At 51.6% G+C, this 18,649-nt stretch overlaps 1 protein-coding gene across 4 annotated transcripts in view; it reads left to right on the top strand.

The window, feature by feature from the left end:
* The window catches only part of Ano1 (anoctamin 1), a 95,044-nt gene that overhangs the window by 34,314 nt on the left and 42,081 nt on the right, over window positions 1–18,649 (top strand). For all 4 annotated transcript variants that reach the window (XM_051145751.1, XM_051145749.1, XM_051145750.1 and 1 more), the window contains 4 exons: window positions 504–545; window positions 6,124–6,188; window positions 7,552–7,686; window positions 10,960–11,120. In XM_051145751.1, coding sequence (XP_051001708.1) covers window positions 504–545; window positions 6,124–6,188; window positions 7,552–7,686; window positions 10,960–11,120 — 403 coding nt within the window. The remainder of the gene's footprint in view (window positions 1–503; window positions 546–6,123; window positions 6,189–7,551; window positions 7,687–10,959; window positions 11,121–18,649) is intronic.

Here is an 18,649-nt window from a genome sequence, read left to right as displayed (position 1 = left end):
GTTCTCCTGTAGTGCTTTGGGGGCTTACTTTCAACTTTGGTATCCTCTCTTCCTGTGACTTTAGAGATCTGGTCGTGAGTTCCAGGTCTAACCAAACTTAGCTGTGTGTCCTTCAGAGCGTCAGGCTGAATCTCTGAGCCTCTGGGGATATTGAGCTCAGGGATCTAGAGATGCAGAAACTGTATAACTTAGGGTGGGACACCTGACAGTGGAAGCCTAGGCAGGGCTCTGGGGACATCGCAGTGTACACCATTGTGTTCTTCTTACTGGAAGAGTTTCTTTCTCCTCCAAGCCCCCTTTCTTTGGCCCTGCTAACTTCACAGCAATGTCATGGGTCTCCTCTTGGATCCCCACTCTGTTTCAAGGGGAGACAACACTTGAGGAGTCTGGTGTCAGAGGCTAAGTGGCCAACAGGACTCATAGCCCTGACTACGGAGGAGGGGCACCTGGTCAACCTCACACTCTGTGGCATGGTCAGGACTTACTTTTGCTTTCATTCACAGGGAGACTATGAGGGTGACAACGCTGAGTTCAATGACAGGAAGGTAAGTGTGCAAGAGCAGAGTGGGAAGCAGGGCTGTGGGGGGCGGGGAGAGTGCCTGGGGGCTCTTGGGTTCCTTCCTAGGTCACTTCATCCAGCCCTTGACAAGTACCTGACCATGCAAAGGAAAAATGCTTCTTCAGATCCCGCCCCTTCCTCTCCACCCTCTTCACACTAGCTCCTGGAGAGCCCCTCTCTTAAGGGGTCACCCTATACCATGTCTCTAGCTCCCTTGTTTGTTGAAGGTACCTGGCCTCACTCTCCCAGCTCTCGGATCAGTAAACATGAACTCACACCAGTTGCCCAGAGAGCCACAGTCCCCACAGCACCCTGGGCAACTGGTTTTATGGTGTTCAAACTTACTCGGACCCTTTTGAATAGGGAAGTCACCAAGCAGGAGTTCAGTGGAACTCTGGGAAATGCTAGGTGTCATTCTTTGCTGGCCTTCCTCATTTCTCCAGCAGTCCAGAATACTTGCTCTGCACAGGGGATCCCCAAGACACTGACCCATGTGAGTGTTCCCCCCCTAACCCTGGCTGCCCATTCCATACTCAGGAATGCCCTTACTCCTTGCTAGCCTTCCATGGTTACAGCCAAGCAAGCCTGTCTGTTAACCAAACCCAGGCCTCCTTCCTGGAGAGGAAACTCTCCTCGAACCTCTACCCCTCCTCTATCCCTCAGCAAGTGGTATTTAAGGTGCTCCCTTGTGAGCCTTACAATAGAGGCCTTGTCCCAACATCCCAGGCCCGGGGACCTCTGTGTGGCATGTCCTTCCCTCTCAGACTCCTCCAGCCCCAGGCTTGTTTTTAAGTGGCTAGTACTTGATGCAACTCGCCTGCCCGGGAATCTAGCTGAAGATTCTATCTGATTTAGCATAAAAATGACATATTTGGTTATTTTTAGTGTCCCATCTGGCATTCGTCTGAGACCCCGTGACCCACGGAACTCCCCTATCCAATCCCACTGGAGAAGCATGGTCCACTCCGTGTCCTAGCCAGCTCTGGACTCAGAATCCACCCCCTCACCCATTGTGGACCTCTTGGCTGAAGCCCAGCAGCCACTTCATTCCACCCCGCACCACCCTAGCCCCCTGCTCTCCCAAGATCTGCAGCCACACCAGTCATCATGCTGGCGTGGTAATGCAGCTGACAGCCACACCATGCCAGGAGTAGCTATTCCTTATTCAGATAACCTCCTGGCTCTGCTGAGTGCCAGGTCCAGCAACACAGCTCTGGGTTGTCCAGGCCCAGCTATTATCTCTACTGGGACCATCCCACACTCTAGTGAATTGTATGTCCCAGTAAAGAGTACAAGGCCTGGCCAAAAACTGATGGTTAATTGAGTTGGGTAAATGGTCATAAGTTAGATGGGTAGATGAGTGGATGGGTGTGTGGATACAGAGACGCATGGTTAGCTAAATAGATGAATGGGGATACATAAGGCTAGTTGAGTGAAGAGATGGATAGATGAAAAGTGAGTGGATGGATGGATGGATGGATGGCTGAAGGGATAGATGGATGAATAAGTGAATGAATGGATGAGTGGATAAGTAGATGTAAATAAGGATGGATATATTGATGTGTAGGTAGGTAGAAAGAAAGATGAGTGAATAGGTGGGTGGGTAGATGGATGGTTGGATGGATGAGTGGATGGATAAATGGTGGGGCGGGCAGATGTGTCAGTGAGTAGATATGATGGATGGAAGGAAGAGGGAACAGGTCTGGTAAGTATTTTGGTCCTATCACGGAACCTGTGTTTCCATGATGGTTCCATTTTAAGTGACTTGGCTTGAATGAAAAAAATTTCCCTTTTCTGTGACAAAATCTTTTGGCTTCTTCCTTGCTATTCCTATCATATCTGTTGATAACTAGATGGATGACTGGGTGGGTGGGTGGTTATAAAGATGGATTGGTAGATGAATGGATGAATGGGGGGCCTAACAGGCCCAAAGAAACAAAGTATAGCAAGGACATCTTCCTGGGCTAAGCACTGTAGCAGTGAGGTTTCTGCCAGATTCGGGTGTGAGCAGGGCTCGGCACAGACTTACTGCCTGGATCATAGTCACTGGGGGCCTCAAGCCAACCTCCTCCAGGGTCACAGGCAACTTCTGATCTACACCAAAGCAAATGTTAGTCAAACCCAGAACATACACCTGAGCAGAGGTAGTGCCATAGGCAGCTGCTGGATCCTCCTGAGTCTAGTGAGGGTCCCACGGATAAGGGGACAGCCAGACCTGTAAAGAGGCATCGTGGGAGATGTACAGAGGTGGCTGGAGTGAGTCTGCCCCACCCCTGTCTTAGACGAAGAGGCCCAAACTCATTCTTTTTCTGTTCAGCAGCTAGTGAAAAAAAAAAAAATGGGCCCTAGCCTGAGCACGGTCTGCTGCAGTTCATAGCCGCCCACCCTGAGACCTGTTCCTCCTCCTAAGCTGACAGAGGCTAAAGGGGCCCCAGGGGCAAGCGGATCTCCCTGTGAGCTGTTTGCCTGACAGCAAGGGTGAGGGAGGTTACCTGAGAACAGGAAGAGTTCACAGTGAGGTGCTCATGTCGAAAACTAAGTGTTGTCTCCCAACCTCCATCAGGATGATGAGGAGCCTGCAGAGAAGCCACACAGGCCAGCCAGACCCCATGACAGTAGGTAGTTACAGGAAGTGGTCGAATCCTCCTGAGGTGGTTTTGAACACTTCGTTTCCAAGAAGCTTGTGAATTCTCACCCTTGTCTGTCTCTTTCTCCCTACCTCCTTCTCCCCTTCCCATCAGTATCTCCCTGTTTTCCCTCCTCCCCCTCTGTCAGTCTCTCACTCTTCCATTCTTCCCTCTCTTTTATCCTCCTCCCCTCAACTGCATTTCCTTGGCTTCACTCTCTTCCTCCTCCCTCTCCTACCCCAAGTCTCTTTCCCTGGTCTATAGCTTTCTCCACTGATGAGTGTCTCCACGCCCCCACCACACCCCCACCCCTTCCCTCCTGCCATCGGCTCATGGTACAGAATAGTGTGTAGTCAAGGTGAGCTAGAGATTGCCGGCTGCTCACTCATCAGGGAGAAAGCTATAGCTTTCTCCTATGTCTGCATCCCCTGTGCAGATCATGTGACACGCACGCACAAGCCATCAGGCTCTCCCAGTGACCCAGGAGGAGAGAGTGCCCCTTAGCCTTTAGTGCAGAGGAGGGACAGAGGCAGGTTTGCCTAGGGCTCCCCAGTCTGCACTGGCTCAGCAACGCTGACATTTTCTCCCGGCTTCCTACTGGGAACCCTCTCTGACAGTGTGGGGGTGCTCGTGCTGTGTGACCCTCATCTGCGACCTTCGCGCCAGAGAAAGCCACACTGGTAGGGACCTGGCAGACAAGCCAGGCTCCTTGCTCCTCACAGGTACCTCTAGCTCCCATGTGCTTGCTTCCCTGCTTCCTGGAGGTGTGTGAAGCGCCTGTGAGTGAAACACACAATTAGGAATTCACAGAGCCGCAGAAAGAGTGTCAGGAAGGAGCTGGGCAGGCAGCTCCATTGGCAGAGTGCGTGCATAGCGTCCACAAGGCCCTGCGTTCACTCCCAAGTGCTGCACAAACAGGCATGGTGGCTACACCTGAACTCCTAATTACTGTCAAGAATTAAAGGCAGGAAGATCAGGAGTTCAGGGTTATTCTCAACTATACAGCAAAGTCATGGCCAGCCTGCAATACATGAGACTCTGTCTCAAAAAGATAGATAGATAGATAGATAGATAGATAGATAGATAGATAGATAGATAGATAGATGACAGCTTGACATTTGATTGAGATGGATGATGGAATAGAAGACAGATAAATAGATAGAATATAGATAGGTGATAGATAGACTATAGAGACAGATTATAGATAGATAGATAGATAGATAGATAGATAGATAGATAGATAGATAGATAGGCTCCTCCAAGTGGAGACCCTCTCTTGGGCCCTTCATGTGGGTCATGCTGCCTGCCTGTCTTTCATCTTCAAAGAGTGACATCCACCTTGCCCCTCTGCTCTGGACCTTTGGGAGAGCATCTTAGGCAGCGTGGAAACATTGCCATGGGAAGCTGAACAGACAAGGGCATTCAGGTAGCCAGGAAATGACCAGCTAGGTTCCCTGCCTGCATCTAGCACTGTCCTGCCCCATCTAAAAGATCCTTCATGTCTGCAGTCAGGAACCCACACCCTGTGCGGAGAGGGGGTGGAGACAGAGGCATTTAAATAAGTAAATGTAGTTACAGAATAAATTAGCTACAGAAAAAAGGCACATGACAAGCAACCAAGTAAGAGGCAGGGACCCAGGCTGGAGAAATGGCTCAGAGGTTAAGAACACTCTCTGTTCTTCCAAAGGTCCTGAGTTCAATTCCCAGCAAACCACATGGTGACTCACAACCATCTGTAATGAAATCTGGTGCCCTCTCCTGGTGTGCAGGTGCACATTTGGGCAGAATATTGTATACATACATAATAAAAGAGGCAGGGACCCATGGGAGTCCACACAGCCATCCCTACCCAGTCTCTTCCCGACAGAGAAGGGATGACTGAGGGTCCTGTCCCACTGAAGACTGGCAGAAGATTTTTAACCTGGGACCCCCTTGAGACCCTCAGTTCTTGGGTACCGAGTCCATTGCCTGGTAATCCCTTGCCAGTATAGGCATGGAGGGTGTGTGCCAAGGAGGGACTCTGGGCCCCCTTAGCACTCAGTCCATATATAGTAGCAATGAGAGTACATAGACAGCTGTTCTGGGGTTTGGGCCACTTTGTCCCATCGTGAGAGACCCTGCAGCTGGGCAGTGTGACATAGGATCTGGATGTGAAGGGAACTTAGTAATGTATGACCTGTTCATACACGTGGGGTTGTTAAAAACAACCAGTGGTTCCCCCCCCTTCCCCCATACTGTGTGCGTGAGTGCGTGCGTGCGTGCGCGCGTGTGTGCGTGCGTGCGTGCGTGTGTGCGTGCGTGTGTATGTGTGTGTGCGTGCGTGCGAGTGTGTGTGTGCGTGCGTGCGTGCGTGTGCACATGTGCGTGTGTGTATGTAGATAAGAAGATGACCTATAGAAACCAGTTCCCTTATACCATGTCCTGGGGACTGAATTCAGGTTGCCAAGCTTGGTGGCAAGCTCCTTTATATGCTGAGCCATCTGGCTGGCCCTGGTCTCTTTTCTGTCACGGCAGGTGTTACGCAGGCAGCCTGTCTCCCAAGATGAACCTTGTGCTATCTCTGTGTGCCAGGAGATTTTCTTTCAATTTTACCATCTGTGTCTCTCTGCTTGAACACCACTGGTTTGACGCACTTTGAATAATAAACAATTGGTATCTGATCTGAGTGACCTCTTGATGTCAGCTGTCATAGATGAATTCCCAATCCAGTCGTGAAAAGCTGAGATTCCATAACCTTCTAGAAGCATCTTTCCCACCCCAACCAGCACTGAGAGTACCAATCCCCTCCCTGGCATTTCCCAAGCATTTATTGAATGAATGAATGAATGAATGAATGAATGAATGAAGATGGTTGACTGAAATGCTGAGGCTCTTCCAGGGCTCAGCATCAGTGTGTGACCCTCCACCAACTCCTTTCCCATTCCTTCATCTCTCCAGCTCCTCTATGACGAATGGGCAAGCTACGGGGTCTTCTACAAGTACCAGCCCATTGACCTGGTCAGGTGAGTGGGGGTACCTGGCCTCTTGGGCTGCAGCTGCATGAATCAAGACTCGAGGCCATGTCAGGATGGTAAAGTCTCCAAGCATGCCAACTGCTCCAAATATTCAGCCACCTGAAAACCTGCTTGTACTTGAAGGCTGTGTGGGATCCTGGGTCTCCCTGAAGCAAGGCGGCTCAGGCAGGGTTGGGGACACTGCCTAGTCATGTGTACTGGAGGACCAGCTTTTGGCCCTGCCCACTGACTCCCCTTGAGTCCTCCTCAGCCTGGCCAGCAGGGCAGCTGCCGAGGTCACCAGCTTTGGGGTGTCAAGGGGAAGAAGTGTCTGCCTCAATGCGTGAGAATTTGTAGCCAGGTCTGAGAAGGCCATTAGGCCTGTAGGACAGCCTGAGAGGCCATTATGATGGGCAGCCAGCTGGGCTCCACATCCTGTGGGGCCTTGTAAAAGAGGGTCTGTATAGATACAATGAATGTCAGCCAAGGATGGCCAACAGACTCTGTGGCGGGGGTGGGGCGGGTCTGGGTATAGTTTTACTTGATGCCTCTGACCATGTTTCATTTGGTGCTTACATTGAATGGGGCTTGGGATGGAACCCACAGGCATGGGGACACACCTGGACCACCAATGAGGCCTTTACAAACAGAAGTGCACCCTTCCCCAGGGCACAGATTAGAGACAGAGTCCAACCTGATGGCACGCATGTGTGATCCCAGTACTGAGGAGGCTGAGGCAGGAAGGTCGGGAGTTTAAGGCCAATCTGGGCTATATAGTGAAGTGAAATCCAACCTGAGCTATAGAGAAAAGCCCAGTCTCCAAAAGAGAGTGGAGGCTGGGCGGTCAGCTCAGCTAGCAGAGTGCCTGTCTAGCGCACCTGCAGCCCTTGGCTCCATGCTCAGCATGATGTAAGCCAGGCATGGCAATGGGACCTGTAATCCCAGTGCTTGGAAAGTGTAGAAAGGAGAATCACAAGTTCAAGGTCATCCTCAGCTATATAACAAACTTGGGGCTAACCTGGGCTATGAGAGAGGTGGGAAGAGGTAGGACAAGAGAGAGGATAAATATATTTAGGATTATAGTTTAGTGGTAGAGCGCTTGCCTAGCATGTATGAGGACCTTGGCTCAAATTTATTACTCAAAGAAAAAGAGAAAGAAAAAAAGAAAGAAAGAAAGAAAGAAAGAAAGAAGGAACATATACAAATAATAGAGGGTACCCAAGGTCTGATAAGGTGTCCTAGAGCCTCAGTCACCACCACTCAGGCAGGAGAAAGAGTGGCCCAGTTGGAGTTCTTCTTTGCTGCGGGGGTGGAGGGGAGGGCATGATGTGGGCCTAGGGTGTGAATGCATCCCTTTGTTTTTTTGGCATAGGAAATACTTTGGCGAGAAAGTTGGCCTGTACTTTGCCTGGCTTGGAGCCTACACCCAGATGCTCATCCCAGCCTCGATCGTGGGTGTCATTGTCTTTCTCTATGGATGTGCCACTGTGGACGAAAACATCCCCAGGTAGGCAGCAATCTTGAGCTTTGTGGGAGATATGTTTCTATGGGGCCACACAGGGAATCTGAGCTGGCCGGACCCCGTGACCAGACGCAGAACCTCCTCAGAACTGTGCCTCTATGACATGGGGCTGCTGATTGGAACATCAACCCTGTTTCTAATCAGTAGAGGACCCTGTGTCTGTCAGCTGGGGAAGAGGCGGGATCTTCTCAGACCAATAAGATCATATCTGGCCAATTTTTCCTTCTGTAATGCTTTCATTTTATGCGTATGAGTGTCTTGTCTGCATGTATGTGTGTGCAGCAAGTGTGGGCACAAAGTGTGTGCAGTACCCACAGAGGCCAAAAGAGGGCAACAGATCCCCCTGAAGCTGAAGTTACAGATGGCTGTGAGCTGTTGTCCACGAAGCTGGGAGCAGTCAGTGCTCCTAACCACTGAGCCATCTCTCCAGCCCCTTCCATGATGTTTTAGCATGTAAATAAGGCATCTGCTATCCCATCCACCCGAATCCCTTCCCCAGGCTCCCTCAGTCCCAAGCTGAAGAACGCTTGTCCCTGTGTCTGCACAGATAATGCAAGGCTTTATAATGCAATGATAATGCAATGCATGTTGGGATTTGCTGATGGGACAGATGAAAATGCCGGAGACTTGGAGGTTGTAAGGCTGGTTGGCAATTGCCAGAGCTTCAAAGCTTGTGAGAAGCAGGAAGTAGAGTGGGCATGTTTCCATGATGTCCTTGAGGAGAGGGGGCTCTGCCACCTCAGGGTGTGGACTCCCAAGGGGGAGCACCAAGGCATTTGACTCTGGCAGCTCAGCCTCTTTAAGTCACGTGGTCAGAGAGGCAAACAGTAATCATCCAGGGGCACAGACAAAGCCAATGGCCAGGCCTGTCCGCCCCTGGCCTCTGCCCCAGTTGAGCTTGCACAGCAGCCAGAGGCTTGGAGTCCATCAGATCAAGCTGAGGTCTCAGGGAAGTGGTGGCCAGTGACGTACTGGCCTGTCTCCCTGCCCCACCAAGCCTCTCTAAGTACTGGACCTTCGGGCTGTGTTTCTTGATTTTGGCTGAGTTTAAGGCCCCCAGAAAAAGGGCTTTTGTCTGGCGGCTGGCATTTTTATTGGAAGCTGAGGCTGGCGGGAAGGACAATTCAGGCAAGCCAAAGAGCCTCATAGGGAGGCAGGCGGGTGGAACCGTGCCTTGGCACTCCCTGTGCCCGAGGCCACTCCTCAGGCCCTCTAGCCTTCCTCAATCTCGAGCCAAGCAGACAGCAGGGCCCTCGGATACACACTGACCCAGCAGGAACAACTTTCCATCCACCAGTTTCTAGGGAGAGGCTCTCAGACTAGACCAGTCACAACTGGGGTCGTCCTGCCCACTTGTCTGCCTCAGGGAGAGAAGTGGACCCTGAAGGACCAGCTCCCCGGGGCATCTGGTGACATTGTGCTAATTTAAGGCTTCACGAGGATGGTGATAGCAGTGACCGCATTAGGCCTAAGTTGCGCTAGCCCCTGAATGGGCCACGCACGCTTCACCTTCCCAGCAACCCAACGGCATTGTACTCTTTACACTCAGCTCAGGGAAGACTGGAAAACTGAGGCAGCAGGACTCAGCACCCTTCCCAAGACTACACACACACACACACACACACACACACACACACACACACACACACACACACCAGAGCCTCGGGCTCCATAGCAAATGGCTCCTCTCCCCGGGTACCCACCCTTCTCCCCTTTGTGCATATGTACATCACGTCTCCCCAGATAGTTCAAAACCACCGCCTGGGTTGCCATTAGCCTGCCCTTATCTTCGCATCTGTGGTGAGTGACTACCACCCTGACGCACAAAAGGAGAATGGAGCTGGTGTCCTCTGCCTTGGGCACAAAGGAGGGTTCCTGAGAGCTAGCAGGAATATATACACTCGTTCATGTGGATCCAGAAATCTGGAAAACAAAGCAAAAAGCAAAAAAAAAAAAAAAAATCACTTCAGCTTTCTCCCCGATGGCCATCTGACCCCTGGGAACAAGTTCTGCAGCATGAACATCTATTTATAGATCAGGGTCTGGTCCAAGTTCGAAGGAAGGAAAATTCAGGGTAGGCTGTGGCTAGAGGGCAGTATTCTGGCCAGAATTTTCCAGAAATGTTGAGCCTGAAGCTAGAGGACTTGAGTGTGGTCACAGAGCACAGGACAGTGACCTTGAGAGCTGTTCCAAGCACAGGGCTTTCATTCAGAGATTAGGGTTCAATTTCCACCATATTGTGTGGCCCTAAGGAATTTACTTTTCTTCTGTGGGCTCCTGCTCCCATCTATGAAGGTGGAATCATAATGTGATAGTCCCCAGGTGCCAGTCCAGGTCAGGGAACACCAAGTAGGCTAGTGATGACTCCCCCTCTTCCCCTCACACCCCCCACCCAGCCTCCCTATCTTCTGCCGATGGCTTGTAAATTTCACAAGTGTTAGCAAGAGTAGAAGAGGACCTAGGTGCCCTGGCCTCAAAGCTCCTCACCAGCTGAGCCTGTGTGCTTCGGTGACCAGGGACTGTCATCCTTGGAGCCTCCTGTGTTTCTTAGTGAGCCCCTCAGGATGTTTGGGAACCTGGGCAGCTTGGGGGCATGCTTCTTTGAGCCTAGCCACCCAAAGAGAGAAGTCCTGGGCACCCTTTCAGCTGCCCAGTGTGCCATGTAACGGTCATGGCATGATGCCCAGTGCTACCAAAGAGTCACTCAGCCTAGGTCTTGCCACAATGAGGGCCTCCCTCACTGCATCCCTCCCTTGGGCTCCTGAGCCTGGGCGTATAAAAAACTGGCTTCTGTGTGTGTAGCACAGCTTTGACAGGTCCTGGAGACAATAGGAAGGCTGCCCGGGGATCCTGGGCTAGAGAGGTATCAGGAGTGCTGGCCTTAGGTGTTACCATCCAAGGCTCACTCCATATGGGACACTCTGGTACCTCTTTCTGCCCCGAGAAGAATGTGGACATGGGTGGGTGCTTTCAGGGCTGGCTGTATTGGGGTTCTGTTCAAGGTAAAGATCTAGGACCCTTCCCCCAAAACCATAGGAGCTTAAGTGGAGGGTCCCAGGGCCCTGAAACTAATGGTCATGCCTATGAAGCTTATGTTGGGGAGTGGGGAAGGTTGTCAAGGTACAGAGTGGCCTCAGTCTACCATCATGCCTTGACATGATGAGATGACCATGACCACCCTCCATGGTCCCTGAAAAGTGGACTGGGACTTGAGGACTTGAGGCCCCTTGGGAACCTAAGGCCACCTCTGTCTTTCAGCATGGAGATGTGTGACCAGAGACACAACATTACTATGTGTCCCCTGTGTGACAAGACCTGCAGCTACTGGAAAATGAGCTCAGCCTGTGCCACAGCCCGTGCCAGTCACCTCTTTGACAACCCTGCCACCGTCTTCTTCTCTGTGTTTATGGCCCTCTGGGGTAAGTGGAGCCTTCAGTTCAGGCCACCTACATGGCAGGGACAGGAACACTCTCTTCTGAGTTTGAATCTGATGGTCCATATCAGGTCTGTATCCTGGGCATGAAGGTGAGTCACATAAGTGTGTCTCATGGCCACAGGTCTGCACCATGTACAAGATGAGCAAGGTTCTTTTAGCCTGGCTGAAAGGTGTCAGGGTAACCCATGCTCTGGGAAACCCTGCTGTGGATTGTCACCCAGGGTGTCCTGAGTTGTCTGAGGTCACCCAGCTCTGAGCAACAATGGCCAAATTAAATCCACAGTTCTCGAGCCCTGAGCCTGATCAGAGACAACTGGCTGAGCCCCACAGAGACTATAGTCCCAGACGTCACAGTCTAGGGCCGAGACGTCAGCTTGGGAGACAAGCAAGGCTGGGAAGTGTGGCTGCTGCATTGTCTACAGATGAGGATGAGGATGGTGGTAGTGATGTGGGGAGTGGGGGGGAGGTGCACATGTGTGTGCATGTATGTGAAGGCTAGAAGACAACCTCACAAATCTATCTTCAGGAGCTGCCCGCTGTCCTGTGTGTGTGTGTGGGGGGGGGGTTGATGTTTGTATTGCACTTTTTTTCATTTATTTTGTATGCATGTAGAGGGATGCACATGAGCCATGGCATGTGTATGGAGATCAGAAGACAATGCTCAGTTCTTGGTTCTGTCCTTCTACCATCTGGGTCCCAAGGGTCACTTGGACGGTCGAGATTTGACCACAAATATCTCTGCCCAGTGAGCCATCTCACCAGCCCCATCTTGTGTTTTTGGAGACCGTGTCTCTTACTGCCCTGGAACTCACCAGTTAATTCTAGACCAGCTATCCAGAGAACTCTGGAAAATACTCCTGTCTCTGTCTTCTTGGCAGTGGGATGACGAGTATGTGCCACAACACCCAGCTTTGATGTGGGTTATAGGCACTGAACTCAGGTCCTCATGCTTGCCCCCACGCCAGCTCTCTAGTCCTCCATAGGTGATTCTGATAGCAAATGAGACGGGCCCCTTCTTTGCAAACAGGACTTTGCACAGCCTTGCTAGCAGGGGATGCTGGATTCACATAGGGGCAGCCGGTCCCCACACTGGCTGCAGGTTCTGAGCATGCACCTCCGGGGCTCCCAGCTCATGGGAAATGGTATGAGAGGGAAGGGCCCAGTCACTTGGGGGAGGTAACACAAGAGGGCTGCCTGGAAGAGGTGGAAAGCTCTTGAGCTGAGCTTATGTTAACCTTGTAGGTAGCATTTGAATACAAGAGGTCCCACGTTACCCCCTTGGGACTCAATGACTGACCAGTTGCAGGGCAGGAACAAGGGCTATGGGAAGCTATAGTAGACCAAGAGGCTGATGGTTTGTGGTAATTCTGGGTTCCTTCCCTGTCTATGTGGCCTTACCCTGTGATAGTCAGACGGGCACCTGACTAACAGGGAAAAGCTGTCAAACATGTACCAGAACTTCCTGTTCACCTGGCTCTTATACAAGCCCAGTCTTCCCTCTGCCTGAAGGTCCCAGTCTGAGGCTTTCTCCTTGGTGCTGAGGTCCTGCAGCAGCAGCTCAGGGTTGGGCTGACTGCAGCAATGAAGACCTGAAATGAGTGAGAAGCAAAGTGGAGGGCCTAACAGATTATTCAGTGCCCTTTCAAACCGCTGGGTGGCCCAGTGTGTTTACACCCCTTAGGGGCTCTGACTGACTCAAAGCTGCAAGCTCAGTTTCTTCATCTCTGTAAGCTGGGAAGGTGATTTGAGGAGGCAGGCCGTGGGCACAGAATTAGACCATGTTTCACAAAGAGTTGGCCTTCAATGGATGGTTGCTGCCACTGAGCACATTGGAGTATTGGGAGATGGGGGAATTTCAAGAAAATGCCTTCAAAAGCACCCATGGAATGGGGATTGGGAGAGAGCTCAGTTGATAATAATTCCTGGTGTGCAAGCTTAAAGATCTGAGTTCAAATCCCCAGCATCCCTGTTTTTTTGGGTTTTGGTTTTTGGTTTTTAGGTTTTTGTTTTGTTTTTTGTTTTTTGTTTTTTTTTTTTTAATGAGTTGACTGTGTGTGTGCCTGCAACCTCAGAACTTTGGGGGGTAGTGACAAGATGGTGATTGGGCTTTGTGGGCTGTCTCTTGAGAGACTTATCAGTCAGCGTTTATGGGGTGCTGCCAAGTATTCATCGCCCCAGAAACCACAAGAAGCAAGCCCAGATATGTTCGGTGCCCTTAAGTCTTAACAACTAGGATTCCAAGGAAACAGGATGTGTGTGCAAAGGCCCTGGGAGTGAAGTGCAGGACACTGAAGGGGCCCTGCTGCTGCAGGAAATGGGTAGGGGCGTGTCAGGGGCTCTCAGAGAGGCCAGCAGGGGCCTGCTCTAAAGAACTTCACGTCCTTGCTAGGAGGAACCAGAAGCCAACAGTGGGTCACCATGTCATAAATGTTTTCCTGTCTTACACTTGAGTCAGAGGCCATAAATGACAGAGAAAGTTCTGCAGTGGCTGGTCAGGAGGGACTCAACTACAATGCAGGACAGTGGCCAGAGCATTCTCTGAGATGGAAATCAGCTCTCCGGGGTACCCAGGTGCACCCGATTTCACGGGGTGCACTGCTGCCAATCTTGGGAGGATGTGCCTCATGGTCGTGGGTGACAACGAAGTCTCTCCCTGGAGAATTCTAGGGAAAAAAGTGGGAGGGGAGCATTGGAGCCCCAGCCCCCCTCAATTGCCCCTAAGAGGAGGCTTCTCCAGGAGGAAAGAGGCCTCCTCTGAAGAGAAGGTGTGTGTGTGACCCCTGTACTTCATTCCTTGGGATCTCAAGAGACATGGAAATCCCAGCCTCCCACAGCAGACCCTAAATGTGTTTGTTTATTTGTTTGTTTGTTTGGTGGGCGGGCTAGGGTTGGAACTAGAGCCTCCTGCAGCCAGCTTTCTAAGAGCTAGACTTGGGAGCTATGGGTGAGCCATGCCTCATGGTCCGAAAGAGTCCCCACCCAAATTCCACCCACAAGGCCTTACCCTGAGGATAGGAAGTGTTCACCAACAGTGAATGAAGTCTCTGTCACAGGTAGTGGGTGGCACACCCACTATCATGAACTCTTCCGTGTGTACAAAGCCATTCATCTTCCCTGTGCCACCTACTCTGTCCTGTTCCAGAGCAGGCAGCATCTGGTGTCTTTTTTTTTTTTTTTTTTTTTTAATACAGGGCTTCCTGAAGCTCATGCCTGCTTCAAACTTGATACATAGCTAGTGATGACCTTTCACTCCTGGTCTTCTAGCTTCTGCTTCCTGTGCGTGAGAATCAGGGGTGCATGCTATCGCGGTCATGCAGACTGCTTATTTTTATCACTGTCTCTCTAATACTGCCCCTCATTCCTGCCCCCTTGCTGCTGCCCCAGGCTGGAGCACCCCCTACTCACCTAGGGCAGATGCACAGTGATGCCCGCCCCCAGCACCAGCATAGAACACACTGTCAGATTAGTCCTTCGATCCAACTTGATCCCTAGCTCAATTGATCTGGTGACATACATAGCAGCAGGATCCATCCCAGCTGTCCCCCCAAGCTGTATGGCAGTAGGAAGAGACGTGTGTGTGTGTGTGTGTGTGTGTGTGTGTGTGTGTGTGTGTGTGTGTGTGTTTGTGCGCGCACGCACCACGCACGCACGCTGTTTTGGTGCCACCCCAGTGAAGATGAACAGAAAGGACACTCATGCCTGTTCTCTGCAGGCAGGGGTCGTTAGCCTGTTCTCCTCCCAGCCAGAAGAAGGCTTACCATTCCCAAAATCCTTCAGGGTGCTTGCTAGGGAGCAACTTCTAGAGGCGAGGCCCGATGTCACATGCCTATGATCCCAGCACTCCAGAGGCAAGCAGGTCTCTGTGAGTTCAAAGCCAGCCTGGTCTACAGAGTGAGTTCCAGGCCAGCCAGGGCTACACAGAGAAACCCTGTCTCTCAAAAAACCAAATGAAAACAAAAGCAAGCAAACAAAGAACTCCTAGGACTGTGGTGCAGCTCAGAGATAGAGCCTGAGACTGGCCTTCAGGAAGCCCTGGGTTCAGTCCCTAGCACCAAAACCCACCAAGTCCTGGATGCCATGTCTGACCTCCTGAGCTGTCACCCAGGACCCTCGATCCGCGTGCTGAACAAGATTGGTGTGCTGCCTTGTGCCCCCAGACATCTGGGATGTGTTCTCTAATGCGGGCTTTGAAGCACAGAAAGGTTGGGTGATGTGCTGGCGATCACACAGGAGTGACGACAGCTCTGCGCCATGCCTGTCTGCCTCTGAGGAACAAGTAAGGGTTCTCGTCATACCCTGACATTCAAATGTTCTCCTAGCCCCTGCAAGGTGCCCTCCTGGGAAAGCGGATGTATGCCATAAGCTGACAGTGAGGGCACACAGGGAGGAGCTGCCTAGCATGGCTCACAGTCTGGCAATGGGGTTCTTCTCATTAAAGGCATGTATATGGTGGGACGGCCAGTGAGCCACTCTATTGAACATCTACTTTTCCAGGAGCTGTCAGGGTGAAAGCCTGGGCCCAAGTGGCCCTAGTCAGCCAGGCTCAGCCACCATCATCAATAGGCCAATCAAACAGCTAAGTAGCAGTGAAAAGCAGAAAGGAGAGCCATTTGGTGCGGCCACACTGGGAAGAGGGACAGAGAGGTCCCGTGACTCCCAAGTCTGTCTTCAGGGTCTGGACATGAGGCTCAGGCTTAAACAGAGGGCAGAGGGGTGCATTGCTAAGCAGTCCTGGTCAAGGTGTGGTCCTACCTGTCACTGACCCATCACTGCCTCAGCTCCAGTGTCTCCTGCGAGGTGGTCTGGCAAGTTCTCAGAACTCTGTGAGGTCCCTGGGAGACAAACCCCCCCCACCCTACCCCCACCCCCCGGCCCCGGCTGCCCCAGGCTTCAGCCTTTCCTCTCCCCAGCATGAGACTCGTGGGAAAATTCCAATGCTTTGGGGTCCATTGTGTGAACAGTCTGATAGCCGAAGGGAGGGCCACAGCAGTCTCTTCAGAATTTCTTTGCTCCAGCCAGAATGGTGGTCTCTCTGAGACCCGGTTACTCTGCACCTTCAAAGCACTGTCAGGCCTGAGGACCAGCAGCTAGCTGCTTTCATTCTCCTGAGGCTGGGCTCTCACCAGAGCCGGCTCCATTGTGTCCCTGTCCATCAGTAGAGCGGTAAGGACTGGCTCCCTCCACACCCACCTATTTGAAAGGAAGAAAGAAAAGGAGAAAAAAAAAAAAGGAGAGAAAAGCCAACCCCCTCCAGTGAGGCCTTGCTTCAGAGAAAGGAAGCTTAGGTCAAAAGGAAAGGAGCAAGAAGGGGCCCACAGGAGAGAGCTGTGGGAAGTAGTAAAAATCCGCAGGAAAACCTATCCGGAGGCCCTTGGCACAGCAAGCTGTCAAGGTCTATTAGGGGAGATCTCAAATCCCTCATCAATTACCCATTCATTACCCTCTGAAGGATTAGTTCTCCCTCAAATCCCTCCTTCCATTGAGGCCTTTCCTGCACTCCAGCAGTTCCCAGCTCCGCACAATGACAGGCCTGCGGTACTATTCCCCTCCGGCAGCAATGAGGAGTGAGGCTCAGTGTCTCCCAGAGCTGCTGTTGTTTTAATCTTTGCCTCACTAGCGTGGGCTCAGCAATCCTGGCTTCCGACGGCTCCTGCCTGCTATGTCTGACATCTTAAAGCTCGGAATGAAGTGTCACATTGAGCAACTTGGAGCCCATTTAGCTATTTGCCACCATCAATTTTCTGACATTATAGAATAATCACAGGCCTTGGTTGTCTGTCAGTCTTACACAGAACAAAGGACTGTGATTTCTGCCCAGTGGTAGGGTCTGGGGTTGGGGGGGTGGAACTGCTGACTGGCATGTCAGCTCTTTGAGCCTGAGATTTTTAATGGTGTTGTCCCAGACTGGGCCCCATCACCTCAAGTTACAAAGTGACTGTTTGCTGGGATCAAAAGGCTGGTGGTGGGTCCTGGGCTGAACTTTTATGGTGAGGTGGGTAGGGTCCCAGTGATCCATGTAAAAACTGCAGGAGCGCCATTGCCTGCACGGAAGGTTCAGCAGTGGGGAGACCCAGACTCTGTAGCTCTCTGAGAACCCAGCTCTGAGGCCTAACTGAGCAAATATCTCCTCTGCTGAGAATAACAGTTCCACAGGCACCCCTCTAGGGAGCACACCTCCATTTCCTTGCATGGCCTGAAGGCCAGACATCCCAGAATCAGATCCTATGGGGACACCAGGTCCTGGTGCATAGCTGCGCCCCCACCCCCACCCCCGTCTGCATCCTCACACAATAAGGATGCCTTCAATAAGGCCACTCATTCTACCCTCAAGGGTCCCAGTACCCCTACTTCCCACCCCATCACTCTGCGGGGTGGTGACCTCAACATAGAAATGTAGGATTTACATGAGCAGAAGCCCATTAGGGAGCTAATTCATGAAAGACTAACTGTGACACATGCCAGCACATGCTGACACTCAGCTCAGCCGGTATTAAAAAAATAAATTTAAAAAAAAAAAAAAAAGGCTAAGGACAGGAAGGTGGCCAGCTTGGCAGGAGTACTTGTATAAGCTTGAGGACCTCAGTTCAAACCCAGAGGCCAAGTAAAGATTTGTGATAAATGTTTTTAGATGTTTTCATGTTTGGGGCCACCAGAACTCTACTACATCATTGTGTCGGGCTGACTGATCCAGGTGTTGTCCTTCGGAGTAGCTGGATAGTAAGAGCAGGCCCCACCTGAGGACTGCGGGGTGCATGCAGGACCCCACAAGATGCACACCCAGCCCAGGGAGACTGAGGCTGGTGGGGGCCACTCATGTGTTGAGTTCATGCCCAGGTCTGATCCAAGAAGGTGCAGAGACTCGCTCACCAAAACAGTGCAGGATCCTCCTTGGGAAGACGATTGTGGAACATGCTGTAGGCAAAGCAAATGCTTTAAGGAAGCAGAACTGTGGCTCCGTGCTGTTGCAGCCCTGGCCTGGATTGTCCTCCCGAGCTGCCTTGTGCCTGCCCAGCCTCTATACACCAAGCCAGGGTGGTAATCTTGCTATTTTGAACTCCATGAATGGCTCAGCCCTGTGTGGTGATGTCTTCTCCTCCACAACCACGCTGATGTCACAATACGAGGGTACAGCCTCACCATTTATGGAGAAGACCCGGGTGTACCCCTGCCTCGGTTTGAGTCTGTGAAGTACCGCGTGTAATCCCAACTTCCATGGCCCTGGAGATTGGGTAGAAGGGGGTCCATGTGGGAAGATGCTGTGTGTCTTGGAATGCTGAGGTTTCCAGACCTCTTAAGCATCACTGTCTCTGTGCTGAGGAAATCCACAGTCCTGACTTCCAGCTTTCAGAGTCAAATGATACAAGGACGTTGACTGTAATCATCGATCCACTTGTCATGGGACACCAGACCTGTTCTGCATGCCTGTTCAGTGAACACTGCGTCTTAGCTGCCCTGAAAAGCACTGCCCTATACATGTGTGCAGAAAATTTCCCTCAAGGCTGCTGGCACTGC

The sequence above is a fragment of the Acomys russatus genome, chromosome 5, assembly GCF_903995435.1.
Source record: "Acomys russatus chromosome 5, mAcoRus1.1, whole genome shotgun sequence".
Taxonomy (NCBI): domain Eukaryota; kingdom Metazoa; phylum Chordata; class Mammalia; order Rodentia; family Muridae; genus Acomys; species Acomys russatus.
The sequence above is the reverse complement of the archived record's forward strand: the minus strand, read 5'-3'. Positions and strand labels throughout refer to the sequence as shown.